Consider the following 24,339-nt stretch of genomic DNA (forward strand, 5'->3'; position numbering starts at 1 on the left):
TTGACATTCTGTGTCCTAAGGTCCCTTCTAGCTCTCACATTCTGTGTTCTAAGGTCACTTCTAGCTCTAACATTCTGTGTCCTAAGGTCCCTTCTAGCTCTAATATTCTGTGTTCTAAGGGCCCTTCTAGCTCTAACACTATGTGTCGTAAGGCCCCCTCCCAGTTCTGATGTTCTGTGTTCCAGGGTGCCTTTCGGTTCTGACATTGTAGGTTCTCAGATCTCTTCCAGCTCTGACATTCTCTGTTCTAAAACCCCTTCCAGCCGTAATAGACGTTGTTTTAAAGTCTGTCCTAGCACAAATGTTCTATGCCATGAGGTCCCTTGCTTTTTTAGCAACTCCCAAGTAGCCTTCTTTCTAAAAAGAGACACCACTGAGGTATCATGTTTGAGGGGTACACAGCTATTGAACTCACCTTTGGAGCAATGTATCCATCTCATTCTCATCCCAAAGGGTGGTTTAAAATAAACTTTAGCTATTAGGTCTTCTAAGCCTTCATCTAGAAATGCTCTTACTTAGAGGTCTTTTTTAGGCCAGATTTTCAGACTTTTGACCAAAGGCCATTGCAGAAATCAGATAAAAAGTAATTTTCAGAAGAAGTTACCAAGCTCAGAAAGGATGTTAGACTGAGTTTCTGAACATGAAAACTTGTCATGTTCCCGACCTGATTTTCCACATAGAGTCATGAACACTCAAACACTATTGTCTCACTTATCTGCTCTGTCTAAAGTAGCCCTAGCTGTAACTTATGAAGCAGCCTGTACAAAAAGAGACATACTTTTGTCAAAGTTGTTCTCAGTTGACAAGCATTTAAGTGCCCACTATTTACCAGGCACAGTGTGAAGTGCTGGGGATATAAAGACAAGACAGAGGTCCCTGCCTTCAAGGAGCTTGTATTCTAATGAAGAATACAACGTATGTGTGTAAAGATAGATAGATAGATAGATAGTTCGTTCTATACAAAACACATACAAAGCAAATACAAGGTAACCTTGGAGGAGGAGGCACAACACCAGGAAAGGCTTCATGCAAAAGTCAGTGCTTAAGGTGAGTCTTGAATGAAACCAGGGATTCCAAGAGATAGAGGTGAGGAGAGAACATTCCAAGCCTGGGCAACAATGAGTGCAAAGCCTGGAGATGGGAGATGGAGTGGACTGTGTGAGGAACAGCAAGAAGTTACGTACTGCTACACCCTGTAGAGTGCACAGAGGGGCGGGCATCAAGCCCTGAGAAGTAGGGTAGGCCCAGGCTGTCACGAGTTTTAAAGATCAAACAAAGGATTTTCCATTTGATTCCAGAAGTCATAGGGAACCAGTAGAGTTGATTAACTCAGTGTTATGATATGGTTAGTCCTGCACTTTAGGAAAATCACTTTAGCAGTTGCATAGAGCAGTGGGTCATTTTATACGTAGAAGAGGGTGTGCACATCTTAGAATACATAGAAGAAAGTAAAAGTAAAACTCCCAGTTCAAGACATCTACAAATAAAAATGGGGGTAGGGGGCGGTGAGGAAGTATGCAGGATCAACCTCACACTGCTACAGTAATTGAGGCTAGAAAGTTGTTTAAGTTTCTTAGTCATGGAGAGATGTCAGGTCCTATTTCCAGGAGTGCTTGAGTCTGAAGAAAAGCCCTGAAGGATTGTTTGCCTTACTCCGGAGACCATCTGGCTTCTAGCCTCCCCTGTTGACCTATTTAGGCCAGGACACCTTATAAGCTAATATCTTGGTACTGTAAAGGAACTATGCTCAGCCTGGGAGAGGGGGGAGGGGAGACCAGCAGCACTGAATACAGAAATGAAGTATGGTTATGAGGATGTATTTGTCACAATTGGAGGAGAAACACTGGCACGTTCTTTTGAACTGACTCACCACTTTTGAAGTAACTCATTCAGTTGTTAAACGTGATCTGTTTTTTACAGGGTTACAAAAGTGTGTTTTTTTTTTCTCTCTGAATGAGTAATGTAATTTATCATCACATATTTCCTCTTCTGTTCCCCCCCCCCCAAAAAAACCAAACAAACAAAAACCTCTACACCTGTAAACAGATAAATTATTTTCTAAATGGGTGCCTTCCTAGAAATTATGACTATAGATCTTGTCAGTGTCATGCCTCATCTCATGATTACTTAGATGAATGTAACCATATTCCTGAAGAAGCTGTGTATAGATTGAATCATATTTAAAATGTACTAAGAACGTTCCTTATAGGAAATTCCTAAAGGATCTTTTTGTAAAGCAAAATGATCAACCCCTAATTTATCTCAACTGTAAATTCAGATCTTCATGCATGGAATGTGAGGTATGCCCATGCTCCATTTTTTTTAAACCCTTATAATATCCCATCTGATGTTTTGAGAATTAATATTTCCTTTTAGTAAACCTGCTTAACTAGAGCACGAGATAGATAGAACTTTTTTTTTAATTCATTAAGGAAAAAGAAGAATATTTGGGTGCAGAACTACCACATCTTCTCTAACCATTGTAAGAAACAGCAGTTTTCCTTTTTATTTGACCCAAATGTGTTCTTTCTCAGATCCATCCTATTACTCTTGGTTATTAGATTGTCTGTTCTAGGCCAAGAAATCTTTTTATATCGTCAGGTATTTGTAGATTATTAAGTTTTTCTAGTAATTCACAGTTAACTTTAGTTCCTTTGGCTTCTCAAATCACATCAGATTTCAAGATAGATGGGACCTCAGAGTAGTTTAATCTGACTCATGTCTCTAGGGTCAGGTTTGATAATAGAGGAGGAAACTAAAGCAGGTTACCCCCCTCTTTACCTTTAATTTTTGAATTTGGAATTTCTTGCAACTGGATGTGGTTTTTTGGGGGTTTTTGTTTTCTGATGCAAAGGGTATCCTGGTTTTAAAATAGTATTCCAAGTACAATTGCTGGTGTTAATTCAGACATTTCCCAACACCATTAGTCTTCTGTCCTCATTGTCCTTCCTTCTCATTTGACTTTGGAAGAATTTGAGCTTGCCTCTGGCTGCCTTGTTTCTAGCCTTTTTAAGGAATGCCAATTTGTATCTAGAAGTGAAACTCCTAAGAGCTATTCTAATGATATTACCCAATCACACCAAATACACTTCTCTATTTTGAATGTTTGTTGCTCAGTTCCTACGTGAGGAAGAAGCTTTTGCTCTTGGTTTGTTAGCTTTTTTAAAAACCTTTGGCTGTGGGCAGGATAGAAAAATCCCCTTTTGTCACCATTATAACATTGCATCTGTGTCAAAAAGTCCTGTAAAATTTATTAAGCAGCATCATTTAAGGGAAGCATTTAAGTTGTATAATCACTGCTCTGGCCAGCATATTCCAGGGGTTCACAGAACCTCCTCAGTTAAGGCCAAAGAGGTATGAGTAATCGTGTCTCTCAAGAATTTATCTTTAGATGAAAGGACCATGACGTAGGCTAGTGTGAAGTAGATTTTACCTGGCTTCAAGCCCTTGAGGCCCAGACCATCTCCCGTGTGACTTAAGTAGGCAAACAGGAAGGGAAAGAAAGAGATGGAACAGATATAGCCGACCTCTAGCAATGCCTTGTGTCTATAGAGTAATGTAGGTTTTACCTTCAACCTAGACCTTTGGAAATGGGTATTAAAATGGGACTACTACTGGGAAGTTGTGTGGAATATGCACTTGCTGGTGAATTTTGCCCCATTGGCCCTGCCAGTGAATAACCTGGCTGAGAGTGCTGTCATCAGTTTGATATTTACGACGTTCTGTCTTCATTCGTCTTTGCTAGACACATTCCCTTCCTGTTGCCAGGGAGAGAATGAAGACATTTATAGAATAGTTTACCTTTAGCAACTTGAAATCCTCCTATCATTTCCTTCATTTTTATGTGGATAAAATGAACAGTGAGAGAAGGAATGAAAGCTCAGAGCTAGTCTAGAAAGAACATTAAATATACCTTCAGATCCCCTTTTTGACTTTTACACAAAAGCCAGCCTGGTCCAGTGGGAAAGCCACCCTGGTCTTTGGGTCAGAAGCCCTAAGTTTGAGCTCTGGTTCTGCTTTTCCAACTAGATGACCATGGTAAAGTCACGTAAAAGCTGAGTCACCATGTCCTCATCTGAGGTAAAAGGACAGTCATATACTTTGTAATCCTTTAAGAGTTACAGAGAAGTGAGCATAGACCTAAATTCTTCAGCATTTTTTAATTTTTAAACTTTGTTTTTGGTCTGAACCAGTGCTTTAATTGATGCAAGGAATTCCTACCAGTACAGATAAACTTTTTTTTAAAAGCTGTTTAGGTAGTCTTAAGAGAGTTATCTGGAGCAGTGATTTTCAAAATGTGGTCCAAGCATCCCAGGGGATCCCCAAAGTCAAAACTGTTTTCATAATAATACTAAGATGTTATTTGTCTACTGAAATACTCCTCCCTTTTCCAACTACATGTCTCTATGAGTCTGGATCATTGTCACTTACTTCAACCAAAACAACACATCATAGCAGATTCAAGCAGATATGAGAAGCCAGTAGTCTTTGTTAGTCTGGACAACAAAGAGACTTGTAAAAATATGTAAAACACTGCCACTCTTCTTACTAAGTTTTTTATTCTGGAAAATAGTTATTTTTTAATTAAAAATACATTATTTATGTTAATATGAAATAGGTTTTTTATTTTAAATTATTTTTTTTCAAATTTTATCAGTTTTGATTTTAAATGTGGTAAATATCAGTAGATGTAACCCAGACAGACAGAAGCTCTTTGAGGTCCTCAGTAATTTTTAAGAGCGTAAAGGAATCCTGAGATAAAAAGTTTGAGAACAACTCATCTGGGACATGGAAAGGGTCACAAATCCATTATGTTTCAGAGACAAAGACTTGAACCCAAATCTTCCATCCTCTAAGATCAGCTTTTCATCCACTTCACAATTCTGCCTCTCTGTGTAATCTTTAGGAAGAGTGGTCTTTTAATATTCACCCCTATTTCAGTGATGAAGTCAGAGATATTCAGTCTGCCGCGTTTGAATGTTATATTTCAGGCAGCTAATATTTGAGGCTAAATTAGATCAAAGATGAAAACAAGGCAATAGCACGGAAGTTACAGAGCATACTGTATTTGTCAAGTTGCCAGCAAATCCTCAGAAAATACATTTTTGCTTCGTGCTTAAAATGTCATTTACTTTCATTTCTTTTGCTGCATGTACAATGTGGTACCATCAGTCATTTGAGTTCTCAAAGTGTCTGATCATACTTCCTTAAAAAAAACATGAAAGCAGCCTCAATTTTAGTGTCCATCACCGGCTTTTATAGCTTGCTCTGAAGGAGGAGGCAGCCAGAAGTGAAAGAAAAAAAACCTTATGAAATGCCCCAGGAACACAGATGTTAAGTGTCTTCATAGGCACATAACTGTTATGTAGGATAAGACCAGAGCTGAAAGGGACCTCGATGCTATCTAACCTAAAGAAGGTATCCTTTTTAGAGCATCTCCGGCAAGTAGTCATCTGATCTTCATTTAAATATCACAGGCAAAGAGAAACCAACTGCCTCTCAAAGCAGCCCTATTTTGGATAGTGCTAATTGTTAGGGTATTTTTGCTGACTTTTCCAGTGGAACTCTGTCTTCCTGTGGTTTCTATCAATTACTTTTCATCATTCTTTCTGACCAGCAAACTCCCTCTCCCCACTGGAACAATCCTAATCCCTCTTCTTCACATTAGCCCTTCAAACATTTGAAGATGGTGGCCATGCTTCCCCCATTAGTTAAACTTCCCCAACTCCTCAAGTCAGTCTTCTCCTCCTGTGACGTGGTCTCCAGTGCTCTCCCATCCTGGTCACTCTCCTCTTGGGTGTAGACCTGGTGACTTGAATCATTGAGGAAGAGTAGATGTGTTCTCTTAGTTTATCTAGTCCATCCAGTGCCCTCATCTTATAGATGAGGAAAACTGAGGGCTGGAGGGGTTAAGATGATTTTCCTGAGGTTGTAGCATTCAGAGCCAAGACTTGAACCCAGGTGTCACTCCTCAGTGCAGTTACCCATGGGATTATCTTTTATAGTATTCTATGGTTATTCAGATTAACCAGTAAAAATATATTCTGGATATATATTGGACTCTGAACTCCTTTAACCATGTCAGTTATTGGTAGGAACACTGGGAATGCATGTTAGAGGGGGCAAAGTTAACCTCATCATTGCAGAGCCAGCTCTATAGAAATTTAACAAACTCTTCTTGTACCTACATGTAAAGCAAAAGCTTGAGCAAACAGATGGGCCGTTAGTCATGCCCCCGAGGTCAGTCAACTCCAGCTGTACCATCCTGACAAAAGGAGCTAATTCTGAAAGAACTGTACTTGGCCTTGTTAATGCTTTTGCATCTAGTGGAGCAAAAGTGGTCAACAGCCCTCCCCAGAGCTCTGCTGACACCCTATTACCACTGGCTCGTGTCTTGAAAGGCCATGTCAGATGTGATCTGGGTGTTATCAGTGGCCACAGTGATCCCTAAGACATCCTTTCATTCAGCAGAGAAAATGCAGGCAGAACTCTACACATCTGGTCTCTTCAAGCATGGAAGTTACTCATACGGAAAAGAGCTCCAGTTTTTGTTTTGTTTTGTTTGCAGACCTTCAGTTCCAGGCTAGAGAAAGAGTAAATGGAGATTTGCAACCATGCAGCAAGCACCATCTTAGAAGTCAGAAGGAAGGCTTGCACATATGTGCATGACTTTCTTTGGTTCTTCTCCCATCCCTCCAGAAATAGAATTCACAGCTGTTTGTGTCTCTCTGAGGGAGATTGGCTGCCTAATGATGATCACTCTCATTTCTAAAAGAACCATAACCATCCCTGCAGGACCAGGCCTTTGCCTTAGGTTGCTGATATGGGATGGAGGAGAGGAACCTCCCAATGTTAGCCACATTTTATCCTGTCCTTCTGACCCGCCTGGGGAGAGGATGGCTTTCCCTTCAACCCTTATTGGGGCAAGGGTCATGCTGTCCTCTCTCATGGTATAGTTGTACCCCTGGTTAATTATCCTCTACTCAGCCCAAATGAAAATATTCCTAGTTAGAGCTCTGATTTCTAATGAAGTTTTGAGACATTCTTTACTCTCAATAGATGTGAATAGGTACCCCACATTTTATTGCTCCCCTTAACCCTGCATGTGCTTTCCTATGCATTTTCTGGCCCAAAAACTTGATTCGGACTTGTACAATAACCTCAGCATGGTATACTTTTGATATAGAGTATCAAATACTCTGATTTGATAGTTCCATTTTGCCACAGGAGTGAACAGAGTTCATTTTTGTTGCTCTTGTAACAGCTTAATTAGCTGACTGACCTTTGTAGCTATAGAATGTTCCCTCTCTCCTCAGGTGGCATTGTGGGGAAATGAGCCTTTCTTATTTTGGTGGCTATTGGGCCTATACATAGAGTAGGATTATCGTATTCTTATCTCCTCCTTTGCTGCTTTAGCTAGAATAGCCAGATAGGTAGTTGCCCTTTAAGTGTTTATAAAACTTTAATAATTCCTAGGGAAATAGTGACATTCACCTCTTCCCCTTTCTCCTGCCAGTGCCTCCCTTTCTAGCATGGGAGAGTAGCAGTTCCAAATGCCTCTCTAATGAAGCCTCATTCTAAAGAATCTGATGGCACATTATCTCCTTGAATGCTTTATGCTTTTGTAATTGAGATTAATTTTATTGCTCTTTACCTGGGGGCCAGCTTGCCACTCCATCTTCCTTTGGTCCATGAAAAGGATTTTGTTGCCATCTTCTTTGCAAATTTAGGAATGAAAAGTTAATAGGAAATATGATTAGACTCCATACTCAGAAACTGAAATACTAGTCCCTTTTCCTCCTGCTTTTCTGTTCAGATTCAAAAGTGTCGTTGCTGTTGTTGTTTTATTAATGTCTTCCACCCACTGTCCATTCTGGCTCTATAAATGTTTCTAAAATAGTTTTTTTTTCCCTAGATAGATGTAAGACTAGAAGTTGTCAGAATACTCTCCTCTTTCCCTTCCAGCATAGGTGTGTGTACGTGTACACACACACACACACACACACACACACACACACGTTCTGGAGTCATAGGATCTGAGTTCAGCTCCTACCTGACTTGGGCCTCAATTTCCTCAACTGTAAATAAAGGGGTCAGGTTAGATGGCCTATGGGGTCCCATCCACTTCTCAAACTATGATCCCTATAGAAATGTGATTTATTATTATTTTACAATGTGACCCACTTCCTCTCTTTTCCCTGCTCAGAAACTCCAACCACCAGCTCATAGCACGGATACACGCAAACACAGACATCAAAATCTCAAGACTTTAGGGAACTAAAGATCAGCTCCACCCTACAAAAAGACTAAGCATCCCTGCTCCAAAAGGAGTTCGTTGTTCACTGGATCATGTTCATCTTCTTGGTTTTTAGAAACAATAGGCTGTTTCTTCTGAGAAAGAGAAACCTTTGTGCTTGGGAAATTTTTTGGCATGAAACATAAAATGGGTATTTTTGGAGGGGAGATTTTGAGAGGAAGTTCAAGTAGGTACCTATGGTAATTTCTTCACGGCATCATGCAGTATTTGCATTTTGGAAAGCTGAGGTCTGCAACCTACAGAAGACATTCAAGTAGAAAGGGAGGGCCCCGAATCCTTAGCCTTACAGGGCAGGTTGGTTGGATGATAATGGAGATGAGAGGAGAGTTTCCCTTCTTGGTGCCTGCATCATGACTTTTCTGTTTTGGATTTAGGAGCTTGTCAGACTCACAATAGAGAAGCAGGAGCACCCATCTCCCACGAGTCCGGCGAAGCCCAGCTCGCCAGCCTGCAAGCCTGACAGGTAAGCTCCTCAGCCTTACTCTTAGAATAGGAACTCCATAGCCAAGAGAGAAATGGTAGCCGAATCTGGTCGTGCTATTGAACGTGAGGTGAGTTACTTCTGATTGTGAGACCTCTTTTTTTTTTTTTTTTTTGGCTAGGCAATGGGGTTGAGTGACTTGTCCAGAGTCACACAGCTCGTGAGTGTTATGTGTCTGAGTCTGGATTTGAACTCAGGTCCTCCTGACTCCAGGGCCGGTGCCCTAACCACTGTGCCACCTAGCTGCCCCTGCATGACCTCTTTTAATCCTACAGTCCTAGATCTGTAAGAGGTAGCTCAGGAGAGTGGAAAGAGCAGAGGACATGGAACCCAAGCACCTTGGTTTGAATCCCAGCTTCACTAGCTGTACAAATCTATCCAGTCTCTTTCCCCCCTCAGCCTATTTCTTTATGGAGAAAACAGAAAATGGTACTCACACCATCTACGTCACAGGGGTATGAAGAGGAATGGCCTTTGTAAACTTTAACGTGAGATATGCATAGTATCTGTTTTTATTGTCATCAATCCAGAAACGTACTACCCAAAAGAGGATACAAAAGGAGTTTTGAGTTGTGCCTTCCCATGAGTGTTTAGGAAGAGGCTTTTAGAAATTCGTTATCTGTGGGGCAGCTAGGTGGCACAGTGGATAGAGCACCGGCCCTGGACTCGGGAGGACTTGAGTTCAAATCCAGACTCAGACAAATGATATTTACTAGCTGTGTGACCCTAGGCAAGTCACTTAACCTCAATTGCCTTGTCAAAAAAAAATCATTATCTGACTGCTTTGTTTGACAAACATTTTTGAGCTTTGTATCACCAGCATTTTTTTAAAAAAAAATCTGAGGGCTTTGTAAGTGTGTTTTTTTAAGTCTGGGGCTTTTTATTTTTGTCTTTTGAGGGAGGTGGCAAGGAAATTACATCACATTGTTCATTATACCAGAACATTTGGCTACATTATTGAAAAGTCAAGTGCCTTACTCAGTTGTATGTTATAGGATGATGTTTGACAACTTCTACCCATAGAACCTCAAAAACCAGTTGATGTTGTTTGCTAATTTTACAGATAAGGAAACTGAGGCCCTTTTAGAGAGGGGTAACAGGGCTGGAACTCCACCTTCTCTCCTCACCCTTAGACCCACGTTCTTACTGTGCTGTGTGGCCTCTCCCTAAAGACTCTAATAGTTTGCCATTCCCTTGGCACTTTTCTGTCTTTTCCTCTTAATGCACATTCATTCTTAGTGCATGTGCATTCGTAGGAGCATAGATTCAGAGTTGAAGGGTGACCTTGGGTTATCTAGTTCAACAGCCTCATTTTATAGATGAGGAAACTGAGGCCCAGACAGGCAGAATGCCTCCCACATGTAGGACGTGGCAGAGCCAGGCCTGGAGCCCAGATCCTCATACGGTAGGTTCGAATTGCTTTTCCCTGTGACACTCTGAAATTACTCTACTGCAAGGGACTCTGTCCACCTAGTTTCTCAATAACCCCCATCTCTCCTTTAAATTCCACAGCCAACCTGAGCTCCCATTGACTGACCGAGAAATGGAGATTCTCAACAAGACGACCGGCACGTCCCAGTCAACGGAGCTACTGCTTCCCGATTCCGCCGATGAAGAGGTTGCTCCTCCCAAGCCCCCCCTCCCTGGCATCCGAGTGGTGGATAATAGGTAATGTGACTCTCTTCAGCCTCCTGTTTCCAAGCTCTTCTCCAGTCTTCACCTGCCGCCGTCGGTGCATCGATGGCTGGAAAACCTGAGTGATGAGGGTAATGCGACTCAGCGAAGAATTTAGATTTTGGTTGGGTGCCTGGCTACTTAAAAGTTGGGCCTCATGATTTTGAAATGAAACATTCATCAGACATTTTCTCCACCTCTTCACCTCAGCCATGTGAAAGCTGAGGCACTGGATTCTGAGTGAAGGAGAGTCCACTGATTTGGGGTTTCTTGTTATTTATAGGGCTTCATCTGGCAGAAGTGAGAGTCACAGTTAGGTGTGAAGACTGGGTTGTGAAGTTTTGACTTCACAGTGTGGCTGATTTATCCAGACTTTGGCAGGGTCTTTATTATTGGGTCTTGCTGTCACTGGGAAAGTTTTCAAGCCTGACTCTGTTACATCTGGACATGTTAGTGGGGGAAGAGTTTTGGGGGCCAACTAGCTTATGTCAGAGAAAGGGAATATTCTCGTGAGTGTCTTTGACTAGATCGGGAAAAGAGACCTCTTTCTTCTTGCTGGGGTCTCTTAAGAGGCATCTTCTTCTTTTGTCTTGCAGTCCTCCACCAGCATTACCACCCAAAAAGCGGCAGTCAGCACCATCCCCTACCAGAGTGGCCGTGGTAGCACCCATGAGCCGGGCCACCAGTGGCTCAAGTTTACCTGTTGGAATCAACAGACAGGTAATAGTGTCACAGCTGTGAAAAGCAGGAGATGGGATTAGCTTTTGGCCTTTGGTCATCTGCAAGCTGAAAGCAGTACTGTGATAGTTATTTTCTGATCTTGGGAATGGCCTGTGAGCATCTAAAAAGACCTTAACTGGAGAAACTTCATAGGATCCTAAATTTGGAACTGGAAGGTACCTACAAGATGATCTAATCCAGCTCTCCCATACCCCGTAATTGTATAAATGGGGAAAAAAAAGGAACAGAGAGATTAAGTAAATTTGGCCAAGGTCACACAGGCAGTACGTGGCAGAGCCAGGCATCTAGACATACTGTTTTCATAAGGCATGTTTCTGACTCTTCACTTTCTTCTAAAAAGATTTTTTAAAAATTAACTTTGGAATAGGGATTCTTAACCTGGAGCTCATGAAAAGATTTCAGTGGGCCTAGAGGCAGTTAGGTGGCACAGTGTGCCAGAATGCCAGGCCTGGAGTCAGGAAGACTCCTCTTCCTGAGGTCAAAATCTGGCCTCAGTCACTAGCTGTTTGATCTTGGGCAAGTCACTTAACCCTGTTTGCCTCAGTTTCCTCATCTATAAAATGAGCTGGAGAAGAAAATGGCAAACCACTCCAGTATCTTTGCCAAGAAAACCCCAAATAAGGTATCAAAGAGTCAGACATAACTGAAAAGACTGAACAACAACAAATGAATTTTTAAATACTTTTAAATATTTGTTTCAGTATAGTTGGTTTCCTTTGCAATCCTATGGATTTCATCTTATACATTTAAAAACATTATTTTAAAAAAGGGCTCATAGGCTTTACCAGACTGCCAAAGGAAGAGGGTCCATGACACAAAACAGGTGAAGAACTTCCTGGTTTAGAATCATGGCATTTCCATGGAATTCTATGGAAGGGAGCCCCAGAGGTTACCTGAACTTCCCCTTCCCTTGGGCAAGACTCTGTAATGAATCAGAGGAGCAGTGTAGTAGAAAGAACCCCAGACTTGGAGGTCAGGGACCTGGGTTCAAATACAGGTTCCACCTGCTTTGCACTCCTTTGGAAGAATCACTTTGTTTCTGAGCTTATGGTCCCTTATTTCTGAAATGGGGAAAATTTTTATTCTTGCCCATTGGGGGGGGGGGGGGGGGGAAGTATGTTGAAAGTGCTACGTTAATTTTAAAGCACCGTGTAAGTGGTAGATATTATTATAGTCACTTAAATGTTTATAGGAGCTTTGATTTTTCTTGATGTGGGTATTCCTTCCCTTCTAAAGCTTGCCAGGGTTTTGGAGCATCACTGTGTCTAAAAAATTCCTCACCCAACAGCCAAGCTAGTGATGAGCCTCTCCATGCTTAGCTAACTTGGTCCTCCAATCACAGGCCCATAGGCAGTCACTGTACCCATATTAGAAGGCCTTTCAACTTGGGGGGGACGGGACCTGTCAGTCAACCAGCAAGCATTTATGCTGTATCTGCTACGTTCCAGGCACTGGTGATACAAATACAAAATGTCTTTCTTTGGCGTAGCCTTCAGGAACTCAGGATCCCCACTGTGGCACAGTGCAGCACCAAGACAGTTCGTTAGTTGGGGACCTCTTGTCATATAATTCTGAAAACCTTCCTCCTGTGACCTATTGTTGTTCTTGTTTTTAAGGAGGGGACATCATAGCTAGATTGCTCTCAGTAACTTTCCCCTCCCTCTCTGTGAGTTCTCCTGCCTTTCCCCTTCCTTATCAACTAGTGCTGTTCCTCAAGAGTGATTTGAATTTGTCATCCTTTTTCATACAAGGACTTTGATGTGGACTGTTATGCACAGAGGAGGCTATCTGGAGGCAGCCACTCCTACGGCGGGGAGTCCCCTCGCCTCTCCCCATGCAGCAGCATTGGTAAGCTGAGCAAGTCTGATGAGCAGCTGTCCTCCTTGGACCGGGACAGTGGGCAGTGCTCCAGGAATACAAGCTGTGAAACACTAGGTGAGTCCGAGATTGTGTTAAGCTGACTCTAACAAGTCTCTTGTACAGCTACTAAAGCCAGAAACCTCTGAGAATATCATTTCCCCTTTGGCAACTTTCCACTGTCACTATTGGTTTCTACACCTATAGTATAACCCACTTATATAATAAGACTGCTGAAAGTTAACAGCCCTATTCATTTGGGCCTCTTTGCTCCCACTTCTACTCATAGACCCGAGAATTCTGCCCCTCCTTAGATTTTTTTTTGCTTCCCTCTTCATGTACAGCAAAGAAATTCCATGGGATTATTAGACTTAGTGTTGGAATGGACCTTAGAGCCCATCAGGTCCCTTCTCCTTGTTTTATAGATCAGAAACTGAGGCCAAAAAAGCTTAAGTGAGTTGCCCAGGATCACATAACTAGTATGTATCTGAAGCAGGATTCAGATTGGGGTCTTCCTGACTCAAATCTAGCATTCTATCCATCATGCCTTGTAGCCTCTCAGTTTCACTCTCATGAGCAGGACTTTATGGAAGCAGAAATTAGACTGACACTGTGCAGGGTGTCCCCAAAGTCTTAGAAAAGTTTTAAGCTTTAGTAGCTATTTAACATTTGTTTATTTGTTGTTTATGTATTTATATAATTGTTATTCCTATGTTTATTTATCTAAATACTTACTAGCTCTTAAAACTTAAAATTGCTCTAAGACTTTGGGATCACCCTGTATACCAATGTACTTCGTCCATTCCACAAACACTGCCAATATTGCTAACAACAGACTAGGACTACACATAGCACAACCTCCGTGAACAACATCATGATTGTGTTTATTTTTCATCCAAACCACAACTAATTGACAGGCATGTAGGAAGCACCTACCTTGCACTGCTCAAGAAACGAAACATGGCTCCTGTTCTGGAGTACGGGAGATAAAAGAAATCTTCTTCCACTTAGAGTGTGACAAGTGCGTCATATTCTCAGCACAGTTCTGCTCTGAGATCAGAGGAGAGGAGCAGCCTCTTTAGAAAGAAGTGCTTCCTAAAGTGGATGACCTTTGACCTTGGCCTTGAGGGAAGACTGGGATAAGGGAGCGGTGTTCTCCAGGTGCAGAACAGGAAATCTTGGGCTTTTGGGGGAATAGGGAAAGCAGGATGGCATTAGCTGCACTTTGCCTCTTTCCCCTCTGCATTAAATTATTCTCGTTGAGGTCTATAAATATGCCTGCAGGATCTCCCTAATGTTCAGGCTTTATCATCTACTTGTTGGTGCATCACTAATATAAGTGCATCATGTGTTTTACTTCTAAAACTGTAACCCATTTCCAAATCCAACCCATTTCTTTTAAAACCTGCTCTTCTAAGGAAGCAATAAAATACTGTGGGGCTTTCGGCAGCCCTAAAAAGACTGTAGGAGCTGCAGTAAAGTTGGAAAACTATGCTCTTTGCATTTTGAATGGATGAGATGCCACTGGATCAGAGTGTCGTGTGTTGCAGCGCAGTTAAACCAGGCACTCTGAAGGAGCACGTGTTCCATGGTGTAGATGCCCCTTTGGCACTTTCTGTAGTCAGTACTGGTTTGCATGCCAGTGGTACTCACTGATTCTGTAACAAAGGAGCATCTGAAAATAGCAGCAGAGGCATTATTTCTTGGAGGTGCTTCTTTTACAGATGTTTAATTAAAATATTTTTGTTAATTTGATAAAGGGGCCTTTTAAAGTTGCTGCATGGACCCCTAGGCTGTGGTGTCTCTCGTCTCCAAAGTCCAGGGCTCAGTCACATCAGCGTCCATATAGTGTTCCTGTACTCTCTGAACCTCAGTTTCCTCATCTGTAAAATTAAGAGAATTAGATTAGATCAGTGATGTCAAATTCAAATAAAAATAGATCCCTGCAGGCCACATGTTGACTTAGAAAACCATAAATTAACATTGTCTATGCTTTATTGTATTTTTATTTATTTTGTTAAATATTTCCCAATTATATACCTCTGGACTAAATGACCTCTAAGGTGCCTTCTATGGATCTGTAATGCTATAATGTAAAGAGAGTATATAAATGGGAGATATTACTATTTTTTCTTGGCAAGGCATACCCCCCCCCAAAAAAAAAGTTTTAAGGGACTACAAAAAGCTTCTACATGGATGGGAGCAAAGGTTTTCTTTCCCTCTTTTTTTTTTTATCTTTTTTATCTTTTTTTATACAAGGACTTTATCTCAAGAAATTGTAAAAGAGGGGGAGGTTGGTGAGAGTGGTAAGGGGAATTGGAGTGGGGGAGGACAAAGATTCTAATTTGCCTCCTGGGTAACAGGTGCATTTGTTTTCTCTGTCATTACATGTAGATCACTATGACCCTGATTATGAATTTCTGCAGCAAGACCTCTCCACCGCTGACCAGATACCTCAGCAAGTAGCATGTAACCTTAGCCCATTGCCGGAATCTGTTGGTGAATCTGGCTCTCCTTTCCATGGACATCCTTTTCAGCTGCCGCCAGGCAACTCCCCACAGCCAGAGCTTGGCAACCCCCTGCCCACGCTGCTTCCTATGGACATGCCTCCTGCCCTGCCTGAGAAGAAGCGGAGGAGTGCAGCCTCCCAGACCACGGACAGCTCCAGCTGTAGAGTCTCCTATGAGAGGCACCCTTCCCAATACGACAACATCACAGAGGATGATCTCCAGAACCCAGCCTCCCTCCAGCCAGTATCTTTCACGCCATTCGCTGCTGTTCTCCCCTTCCAGCAAGGGAGCTCTTCAGCCCCTGTTGAGTTTGTGTCTGATTTTGCTGCTCCTGAGTCAACAGGTGACCCTGAGAAACCACCTCCGCTACCTGAGAAGAAGAACAAACACAGTAAGCTTTTGATGAGAGAATGTTTGTGAAAGTACCTTGTAAATTCACAAATGTAAGGTGTTAGCATCTATTTTCTTTCTCCCCCCCCCCATTCTTTCTTTCTTTCCTGCTTGATCCATGGGGGTGACCAGTGAGTTTGCAGGAGGCTAAGGTACTTCCTATGCTTTTGTCAAGAGAGCCTTTATTGCTCCATGGGCATTAATCTATGTTGAGGAAAACTCAACACCATTGAAGGAGAATTTATGGAAGAGCAACATGTTCTGTGGTACAAAAAACACATAGGACCTGAAGCCTGAAGATCTGGGTTTGAAGCTAGATTTCAGTTCTCACCAAACAGATGACCCTGGGAAAGTCACTTCAGATCCCCAGGCTTTGGTTTTTTCCATCTGTCAAATGAGGGGATTGGATGAAATGATTGCTAAGTCTGTGAGATAGGAGATCTAGCTTTGAGGCCTGGCTATGCCCTTTATGATCACGGGCGAGACTTCCCAGTCTGTAAAATGGAGATAATACTGCACATTTCCTGGGGTATTTACAAAGAAAGCTCTTTGTAATCTATAAAGCACTGTTTGAATATCAGCCTTTATCGTATTAATTTATGATTAGCTCTTAGTAAAGAATACTGATTTTATTCATTTTGTTCCAGATGTGGCCTCCCTGGGAGAGAGTGGCTAGTAAAGAAATACTGAAATCCAAAAGTGAGGGAGAGAGAGAGAGAGAGAGAGAGAGAGAGAGAGAGAGAGAGAGAGAGAGAGAGTGTGTGTGTGTGTGTGTGTGTGTGTAAACATTTAAACATTTATTAAGCACCTATTATGTGCCAGGCACTGCACTGCACTAAGGATTAAGGATAAAAAAAGAGGCAAAAGACAGTCCCAATCCTCAAGGAGGAAGACAACAAGCAAACAAATACGTACAAACAAGCTATATACAACATAAATAGGAAAAAAAATTGAAAGAGAAAAAGCACTAGAATTAAGAGAGATTGGGAAAGAGTTCCTAGAGAAGATGAGATTTTAACTAGAACTTGTGTGTGTGTGTGTGTGTGTGTGTGTGTGTGTGTGTGTGTGTGTGTGTGTGTGTGAGACTTTAATTACAAAGATTCATGGGCCAGTTATTCTGTGTTTATTACAAACCTGTAACAAAGCTTGGTGGGAGAGCTGGTTTTTTGTGTGAAAAATGCATAATTGACTTCTTAACAAAGGAACAAAGGCCTCTTTTGCATGAGAATAATTCAAGTTGCAGAATCATCCAACAAATTCAGGCGCATTTTCTTGGTTAATCTGAAAAGAAGTCATATAAGTGCCCCCACCAGGAAGTCTCCTGCTCCTTTGAGAATTGGATCCAGGGTGGGATGGTGGGGCTTAGAGCCAGAGGGGACCTTAGGGATAATCATGTCTGCTGAGACTGAGAGGAGTTAAGTGACTTGCCCAAGGGTCACACAGCTAGCTGGCATCTGAGCCAGAATTCAGACTCAGATTTTCCTAACTCCACCTTCCGTACCTTATGCACTCCGTCACCTAACTGCCTCTTCTAATTCTGTATGTTGTATTACCATGGAGTCATGCAAAGAGCTGAAAGGGCCTTCAGAAGCCATCTTAGTCCACCCCAATCAACTTCCATTTTACAAATAAGGAGACAAACTGAGGCCAATAGAGGGAAAGTGGTTTGTTCAGGGTAGCACAGGTAATAAGTAGCAGAACTAGGATTCAAACCTGGGTCCAGATTACCAAACCAGGGCTTTTTCTACCCTGCCTCCCATAAATCCTCAGTTTCTAAGAACTGTATAACTAAAGTGTGACCAAAGGCCATAAGGAAGATCTAACATCACGGACCATGTCCTCACCTGTATCTAGCATGATTTGCAGTTTTAAAAATTTAAACAAATCATTGAATTTGGGGTTGGAAGGGTCCTTCCTTCCATCATCTCCTAGGTTAAATGATTTTTTCAGCATCACATACAGTCAAGATGAGAACCCAGGCCTCTTGGCTCCCAGTGTTCTTTACACCAGACCCTATCACCTTTGAGATGATGCTGTTTGAACTATTTGTAATGAGATGTGCATTTTGAATGGTCTTTCCAATACAAGTTACACATTCATTCTCATCCATCTCCCTGATTTCCACATACACCAAAAACCCAGCCTGAAGCAGCTGTTGATGCAGTGGGTAGGGTGCCAGGCCTGGGGTCTGGAAAACCAGACTTCAAATCTGGCCTCAGGCCTGGGCAAGTCATGAATCTCTGTTTCCCTCAGTTTCCTCAACTCTAAAATGAGGATAGTAACAGCACCCACTCCTCAGGGTTGTTGTGAGGATCAAATGAGATAATATTTATAAAGTGCTTAGCACAGTGCCTGTCTTGCCTAATAGACACTATATAAATGCTATTCCCTTCATCCTCCCCCCCTCCCTTATTTATAGGCATACTGGGTAGGAGCGCTGTACAGGCTGTAACTGTAGAACAGTGGAGTGAACTGTCTTAGACACAGATCAGTCAGTTGATCAATAAGCATTTATTAAGTACTTTATCTGTACTAGGTGCTGAAGATACAAAGATAAAATTGAAACCCTCAGTGAATGTATATTCTATGAGGGGAGATAACATGTACACACATTGTACTAGGTGACCTCTTAGGTCCTTCCAACTCTAGCTCTTTGATGCTGTGTATGTATACAAAACAAATCCAAGAGAATTTGTTTGATCAGGTTTAGAAAAGGCGTTACATAGGAAGCAGCCTTTGAGCTAAGCTTTAAGAGATTGAAGGCATAAACTAAGTTCCATCAGGATAGTTTTCTAAATCTCTGAGTGAGCCAACTTGTATCCACATAGAGAGGGACATGATGGGACCCAGCCGTTCCACATTGCCCCAAAGTCATCATCCTATAACGTGGGGCAGAGTGCTTCTGAGTATTTCTGGTTGTCCCAAATAATCATTATCAGTATACACGAATAATCATGTAGACTTCGCAGCATGTGTGACAGTTGTTGGAGTTCTGTAGGCTAAGGAGATTCGTAGAACATGGCGGAAAAAAGACATAATCCTTCCCTCTCAGGAGGTGATTGTTTATATACAGTATTGTTTATCTAGGTCTCCAGAGGTGATTTCAAAAATCCTCATCATGAAACCAAGACATCCTCAAATGTTCATCTTAGGTCACAAAGCAGGAATAAGTGTTTCATAGACTATTAAGGCTAGAAAGGACCTTAGTGACTCCCTAGTCCATCCACCTGTCATATACATGAGGAAGCTAATGCCTCCGGAGGAGAAGGAACCTTGCCCAAGTACATGGAGCAAGGCCAAGGTCTCCTTGACTCTCAATTCAGAAGCCATTTCACTCCACCCTTCCACCTTTACCTTTGCCAGTTATCTCGTGGGATCATGGGACTTAGAGACAAAAGGAACTTTATAAATTGATTAGTCCAGTCTTTTACTTTACAGATGAGTAAACTGAGACCAGGAAGAGGGAAGGGATTTGCCCAAGGCTACACAGATACATGGAAAATCTGAGATTTTAAACTCAAGTCTTCTGATTTTAAATTCATTACTCTTTTCAACACACCATGCGACTTCTCCATTAATACCTGTGGCCTTTGCAATATGCGTTGTGATGTGGAGGTAGAAAAACCACTTTTGTGAGAGTTGTTTTCCTTATATAATATATCTACAGCTTGAAGCTTAGACTGTAAGCAAGTGAGTGGCCCCATTCTGTCATGGAAGTGAGGAAGCCCAGGCAGTTGGCCAGTTCTAATTCTGTAAGCCTGACTTCATTAATATGGGTAATATGAATAAACTGCTGTACTCTTCTTCTAAAATAGCATTCTAAGCTACCATTCCCTGTACTGTCACAGTGGCCTCTAAAACTTTAAAATATCAATCAGCAAGAATTTATTAAGTGCCTACTATGTGCCAACCATTGTGCTAGGGTCAGAGGATACTAAGACAAAAAAGAAACAGTTCCTGCCCTCAAGGAGCTTACATTCTGTCGGGAGAGCCAATCAGTCCCAAAATGGTGGTCAGTTGACGCCTCCAGTGGGAAAGCTTTTTCTGTTGATTCAGTTATAGAAATAGAGTAAGGAGGTTGCATTGCCCCATCTGTGTGTTGCTGTGAAGATTGACCCAACATCATCAGTGTGAAATAGAAAGCTATTTGAGTTATAGGGACACAGCATGACATAATGGATGGATGATGGGCCATTCTCAGATTCAGGAAGAAGTCCTGGGTTCAAGTCCCACTTCTCTCACATAGGGGCCACATATGTGATTTTGGGCAAGCTGCATAACATTGCAGGGCCCCAGGCAACCACTCTCTGAGGTGCTAAGATATAGACCATGTGCTGATCTGACTTGGTAGTGGGAGTTGCTGCCCCGCCAGGGCTTTCCTGTGTTATTAAAATCACATATCTGGGCCCCTCCCTCAAAAAGTGGATTTTGCCTATCACAGTCTTAAGGTAGAATCCTGCAGTGTAATTCTCTACTTCCTGCAACTCAATCTGGTTCCCTGGCTTTGTGGTAAGCTCCTTCAATGTGCAGGTCCTGTGCTAGGTGTTGGTGATACCAAGCAAAAACAACAATAGGCTGTGCCCTCAAGGAGCTTATATTCTAACAGGATACAACCTATACACAAGCCAACACAAAGTAGTTATTTAAGAGGTAGCATAATATAGTCAATTGATAGAGTGTTGGACCCCGAGTCAGGAATACATGAGTCCAAATCCTGCCTTAGATGTTTACTTGCTTTTTTACTCTGGGGCAAATCACTAAACCTATCTGAGCCTTAGTTTTCTCATCATAAAATGGGGATAATAATAGCACGAGTCTCAGGTCCATTGTGAGAATCGAATGAGGTGATGTCTATAAAATATTTTACAAACATTGAAGCACTGTATGAATAAAGCTAATATTATAATTGTAAAGAACATACAAAGTGATTTCTAAAGGGAGAAATGCTATTAACCTTAATAGTTGGGAAAGGCATAGTTTAGGAGGTGATGTTGAACTGTGCTTCAGAGGGAGCTTGGGATTCTCCAGGGCAGAAGGGAGGAGAGAGGGCCTTTTATTCATGGAGGATCACTTTTCAGAGGTATGGAATTTGGAAATGGAACCTTAAATACAGGGAACAGTGAGTAGCAGACCAGTTTGACTAGTACAGTGTGTGAGGGGTTAATAGTAATATGAGATAAGACCAGAAAGGTAATCGAGAGCCATATTTTATGTGAGAAGCATTAGGAAGGCATTGAAGGTTTTTGAGGGTGAGAGAGAGAATCAGATCTGTGTTTTAGGAGTATCGGTTTAGCAGATGTGTATGATTGGAGAAAGGAGAGGCTGGAAACAGCATCAGTCTTGGAGCAATACCTGTTTGCCAGCACTCCCATTTAGTTTGCAAACATTTACAATAACAAGTGCAGTAATCCAGCTTGAGATGTGAGGTTGCTTGGCAGGACTGACTGAGGACACTCGTCCCCAATCACACATTTCAGCGGGTAATGCTTTTGAATCACATATTGTGCTGCCTGACCGTGGGTAGTGTTGAGAAAGATGTCAGCAGCCCCCCATCTGTCTGTTTCATTTCTCTTATCTGCTGTGGAATTTCCTTCCAGTGGAAGTTCCCCTGGGTCTTCCTATTCTCTTATCTTCCTCCTGGACCCACCAACTTCTGCTTGAATGGAGTTTCTGAAGCCCGTATTAGCCTCTCTGTGCCATGACTTGTTGGCTGGTTCAGCCAGCAGCAGCCCGCCTCTTAGAAAAACAACTTGCCATCCTCATCCTGAATTCTGGTGGTCGTCAGCCCCGCCTCATTCATACAAGAAGCCCTTCCGTGCTTCTCTCCTTACCTTCCCACTTATACTTACTCTTCCCACAAAGGGTGACGTGATCACTGTCCTTGCTGTTGCAGCTGTGATGGAAGAGAATTCTCTAGCCGCAAGTGAATGATTTCAGGAAATAGACTATCTTTGTAAACCCTCCACCTTCTCTGGCTTCCCTCTCTGTGGCCAGTTTTAGTGTTTTCCTTCCCTTCCTCCTGGCTCCTTCTCGCACTGCCTCTGAGACCAATGGTAGTAGCTACCTACGCATTTAAAATGTTCAAGGGAGTAAGGCGATGGAGATCAAATTGAAAATTCTCTAGACTGAGAGTCAATGGACCTAGGTTCCCTTCTCGTTCCACATCTTATGAGCCTAAGAACAAAGATGTTGCCTTCCACAGCTCAGCTTGAGAGGTCTTGCCCATCTCTATCATCATGTCTACGGAGCAAGCCCCTTCCTGTAAGAAACCAGGGCTTCTCCCTTCTCCCTTCATCTAAGAAACCAGCACTAGGGTACTCTGGTTGTTAAAGGCCAGTGATGTAATTTCCCATCTGCGTTTTGAATTGATGCCTCATTAAAAACCACAGCACCAGGGGGAGGGGTCTGCAAAGAGCAATCCCAGGAATGTTTCCATTTTCTCAATCTCCCACTGCAAATGGGAGTGTTTAAAGAGTCAGCGTGCCCCTTTTTAACTTGTCTCAGTCTGCTGTGCCGTGCTGAATTCCAGGCTCCCGTTCCTTTCCTTTTCTAGCATTCTTCTAAACGTTAAAATGTAGACAGAGATTGCATTGCAGCATAATTGGAACCAACACGTGGTGTTGGCTACAGACACAGGCACGTGGTTTTATTCCTGGCTTGTTAGAACTCATATTGTTGGGCATTTGCCATCATGGAAAAGGGAGAAATATCCCTTTGTGAAGAACAGAAACAGAAAGGAGATAAGCATACTTTTTTTCCTTTACAGGTAGAGGTAGAGTCTTTATTCTTTATGTCAAGGACCAGTTTTGGGACAGGTAGGTGGTGCAGTGGATAGAGCACCAGACCTGGGCTCAGGAAGACTCATCTTCCTGAGTTCAAATCTAGCCTCAGACATTTCCTAGTTGTAAGGCAAATCACTTAACTCTGTTTGCCTCAGTTTCCTCATCTGTAAAAATGAACTGGAGAAGGAAATGGCAAATCATTCCTATATCTTTGCTAAAAAACCCCAAATGGGATCATAAAGAGCCAGATAGGACTGAAAGACAACTGAACAACAAGGACCAACTGGTCCCAGCAAGGACCAGTTACTGTAGGAGTCAATAAAAGGATGAAAATGTTTTCTTTTAAGTTAGGTACACAATAATTCTTTTCACCTCTCCCATAAACATTGACTGGATGTGTCATTCCTGGTTGCCATCAGTAAGTGTGCACACTGGTTGGGCGATATAACATGTTTTGGCCTTTTTTATAGCCTCCTTACACTGAGCCAGCATGTTGTAGTAGATAAGGTGCTGGGCTTAGCAGTAGAAAGGCCTGGGACCAAATTCTGCTTCTGACCTTTACTAGCAATGTAACATGGACAAATTTCTTAACCTCTGGGTATCTAGTTTTCTCATCTCTAAAATAAGGATAGTAGTTGCTTTTGTTGTTGTTGTTGTTCAGTCATGTTCGACTCTTTGTGACCCTGTTTGGGTTTTTCTTGGCAAAGATACTGGAGTGGTTTGCCATTTCCTTCAACTCATTTTACAGATGAGGAAACTGAGGCAACAGGGTTAAGTGACTTGCCCAGGGTCACATAGCTAGTAAGTGTCTGAGGCTGGATTTGAACTCAAGAAGATAGATCTTCCTGACTCCAGGCCAGGGCTGATGACTTTGCGCAGATAGGCCTCACTTAAATCCAATTCAGTGCAAGTCCAGACATCACCTTCCTGATGTCATTGGCCCTCTTCAGGAACAAAGGATGAACAACAACTCTACCCACTGCTCCACCTCACTGCCTAAGGATAGTACTACCTATTATATATATACCTCACAGGGTGACCATGAGGCTCAAGCGAGATAGCCTATGTAAAGTGGTCTATGGGGCAGGCATAGTGGTGCACTGCCTGTAGTCCCTGCTGCTAGGAAGACTGAGGTGATGGATCACTTAAGGTCAGGAGTTCTGAGCTATGTTTGGGCAAAAGCGAGCCCCCTGGAGCAGAGGACCACCAGGCTGCCTGAGAAGGGGTGAACCAGCTGAAGTTGGAAAAATGGAGCAAGTTAAGTCTTTTGTGCTGATCTATCTCCAAAAATAGAGGAAAAGAAGTTGGTAAAATAATCTGTGAATCTTAAAGCCATACGTATTTGTCAGGTATCAGAGGCAGTGTGACATAGGTCCAGAGGCAGTTTTGGAATCAGAATGAACTGGGCTTAAGTCTCATCTCTGGCACATATTGGCAAGCTGACCCTGGGCAAGTCACTTAACTGCTGAAAGCATCCAGACAACTCTGAAACTCTTAAATTATAGTTTCCCATCTATTTTAGCAGAGGGAGTTTCCTCTTTGAAACTAAGGGGAAATTAGTTTTTTTTCCTATCTACAAGGATAAGA

The 24,339-nt window shown here is 42.3% G+C and overlaps 1 protein-coding gene across 2 annotated transcripts in view; it reads left to right on the plus strand.

The window, feature by feature from the left end:
- RAPGEF1 (Rap guanine nucleotide exchange factor 1) overlaps positions 1–24,339 on the plus strand; it is a 164,137-nt gene that overhangs the window by 75,990 nt on the left and 63,808 nt on the right. For both annotated transcript variants that reach the window (XM_027869362.1, XM_027869363.1), the window contains exons 6-10: positions 8,692–8,780; positions 10,311–10,466; positions 11,069–11,192; positions 12,965–13,148; positions 15,465–15,971. In XM_027869362.1, coding sequence (XP_027725163.1) covers positions 8,692–8,780; positions 10,311–10,466; positions 11,069–11,192; positions 12,965–13,148; positions 15,465–15,971 — 1,060 coding nt within the window. The remainder of the gene's footprint in view (positions 1–8,691; positions 8,781–10,310; positions 10,467–11,068; positions 11,193–12,964; positions 13,149–15,464; positions 15,972–24,339) is intronic.

The sequence above is a fragment of the Vombatus ursinus genome, unplaced genomic scaffold (genome assembly GCF_900497805.2).
Source record: "Vombatus ursinus unplaced genomic scaffold, bare-nosed wombat genome assembly UNPS02014793.1, whole genome shotgun sequence".
Classification (NCBI taxonomy): domain Eukaryota; kingdom Metazoa; phylum Chordata; class Mammalia; order Diprotodontia; family Vombatidae; genus Vombatus; species Vombatus ursinus.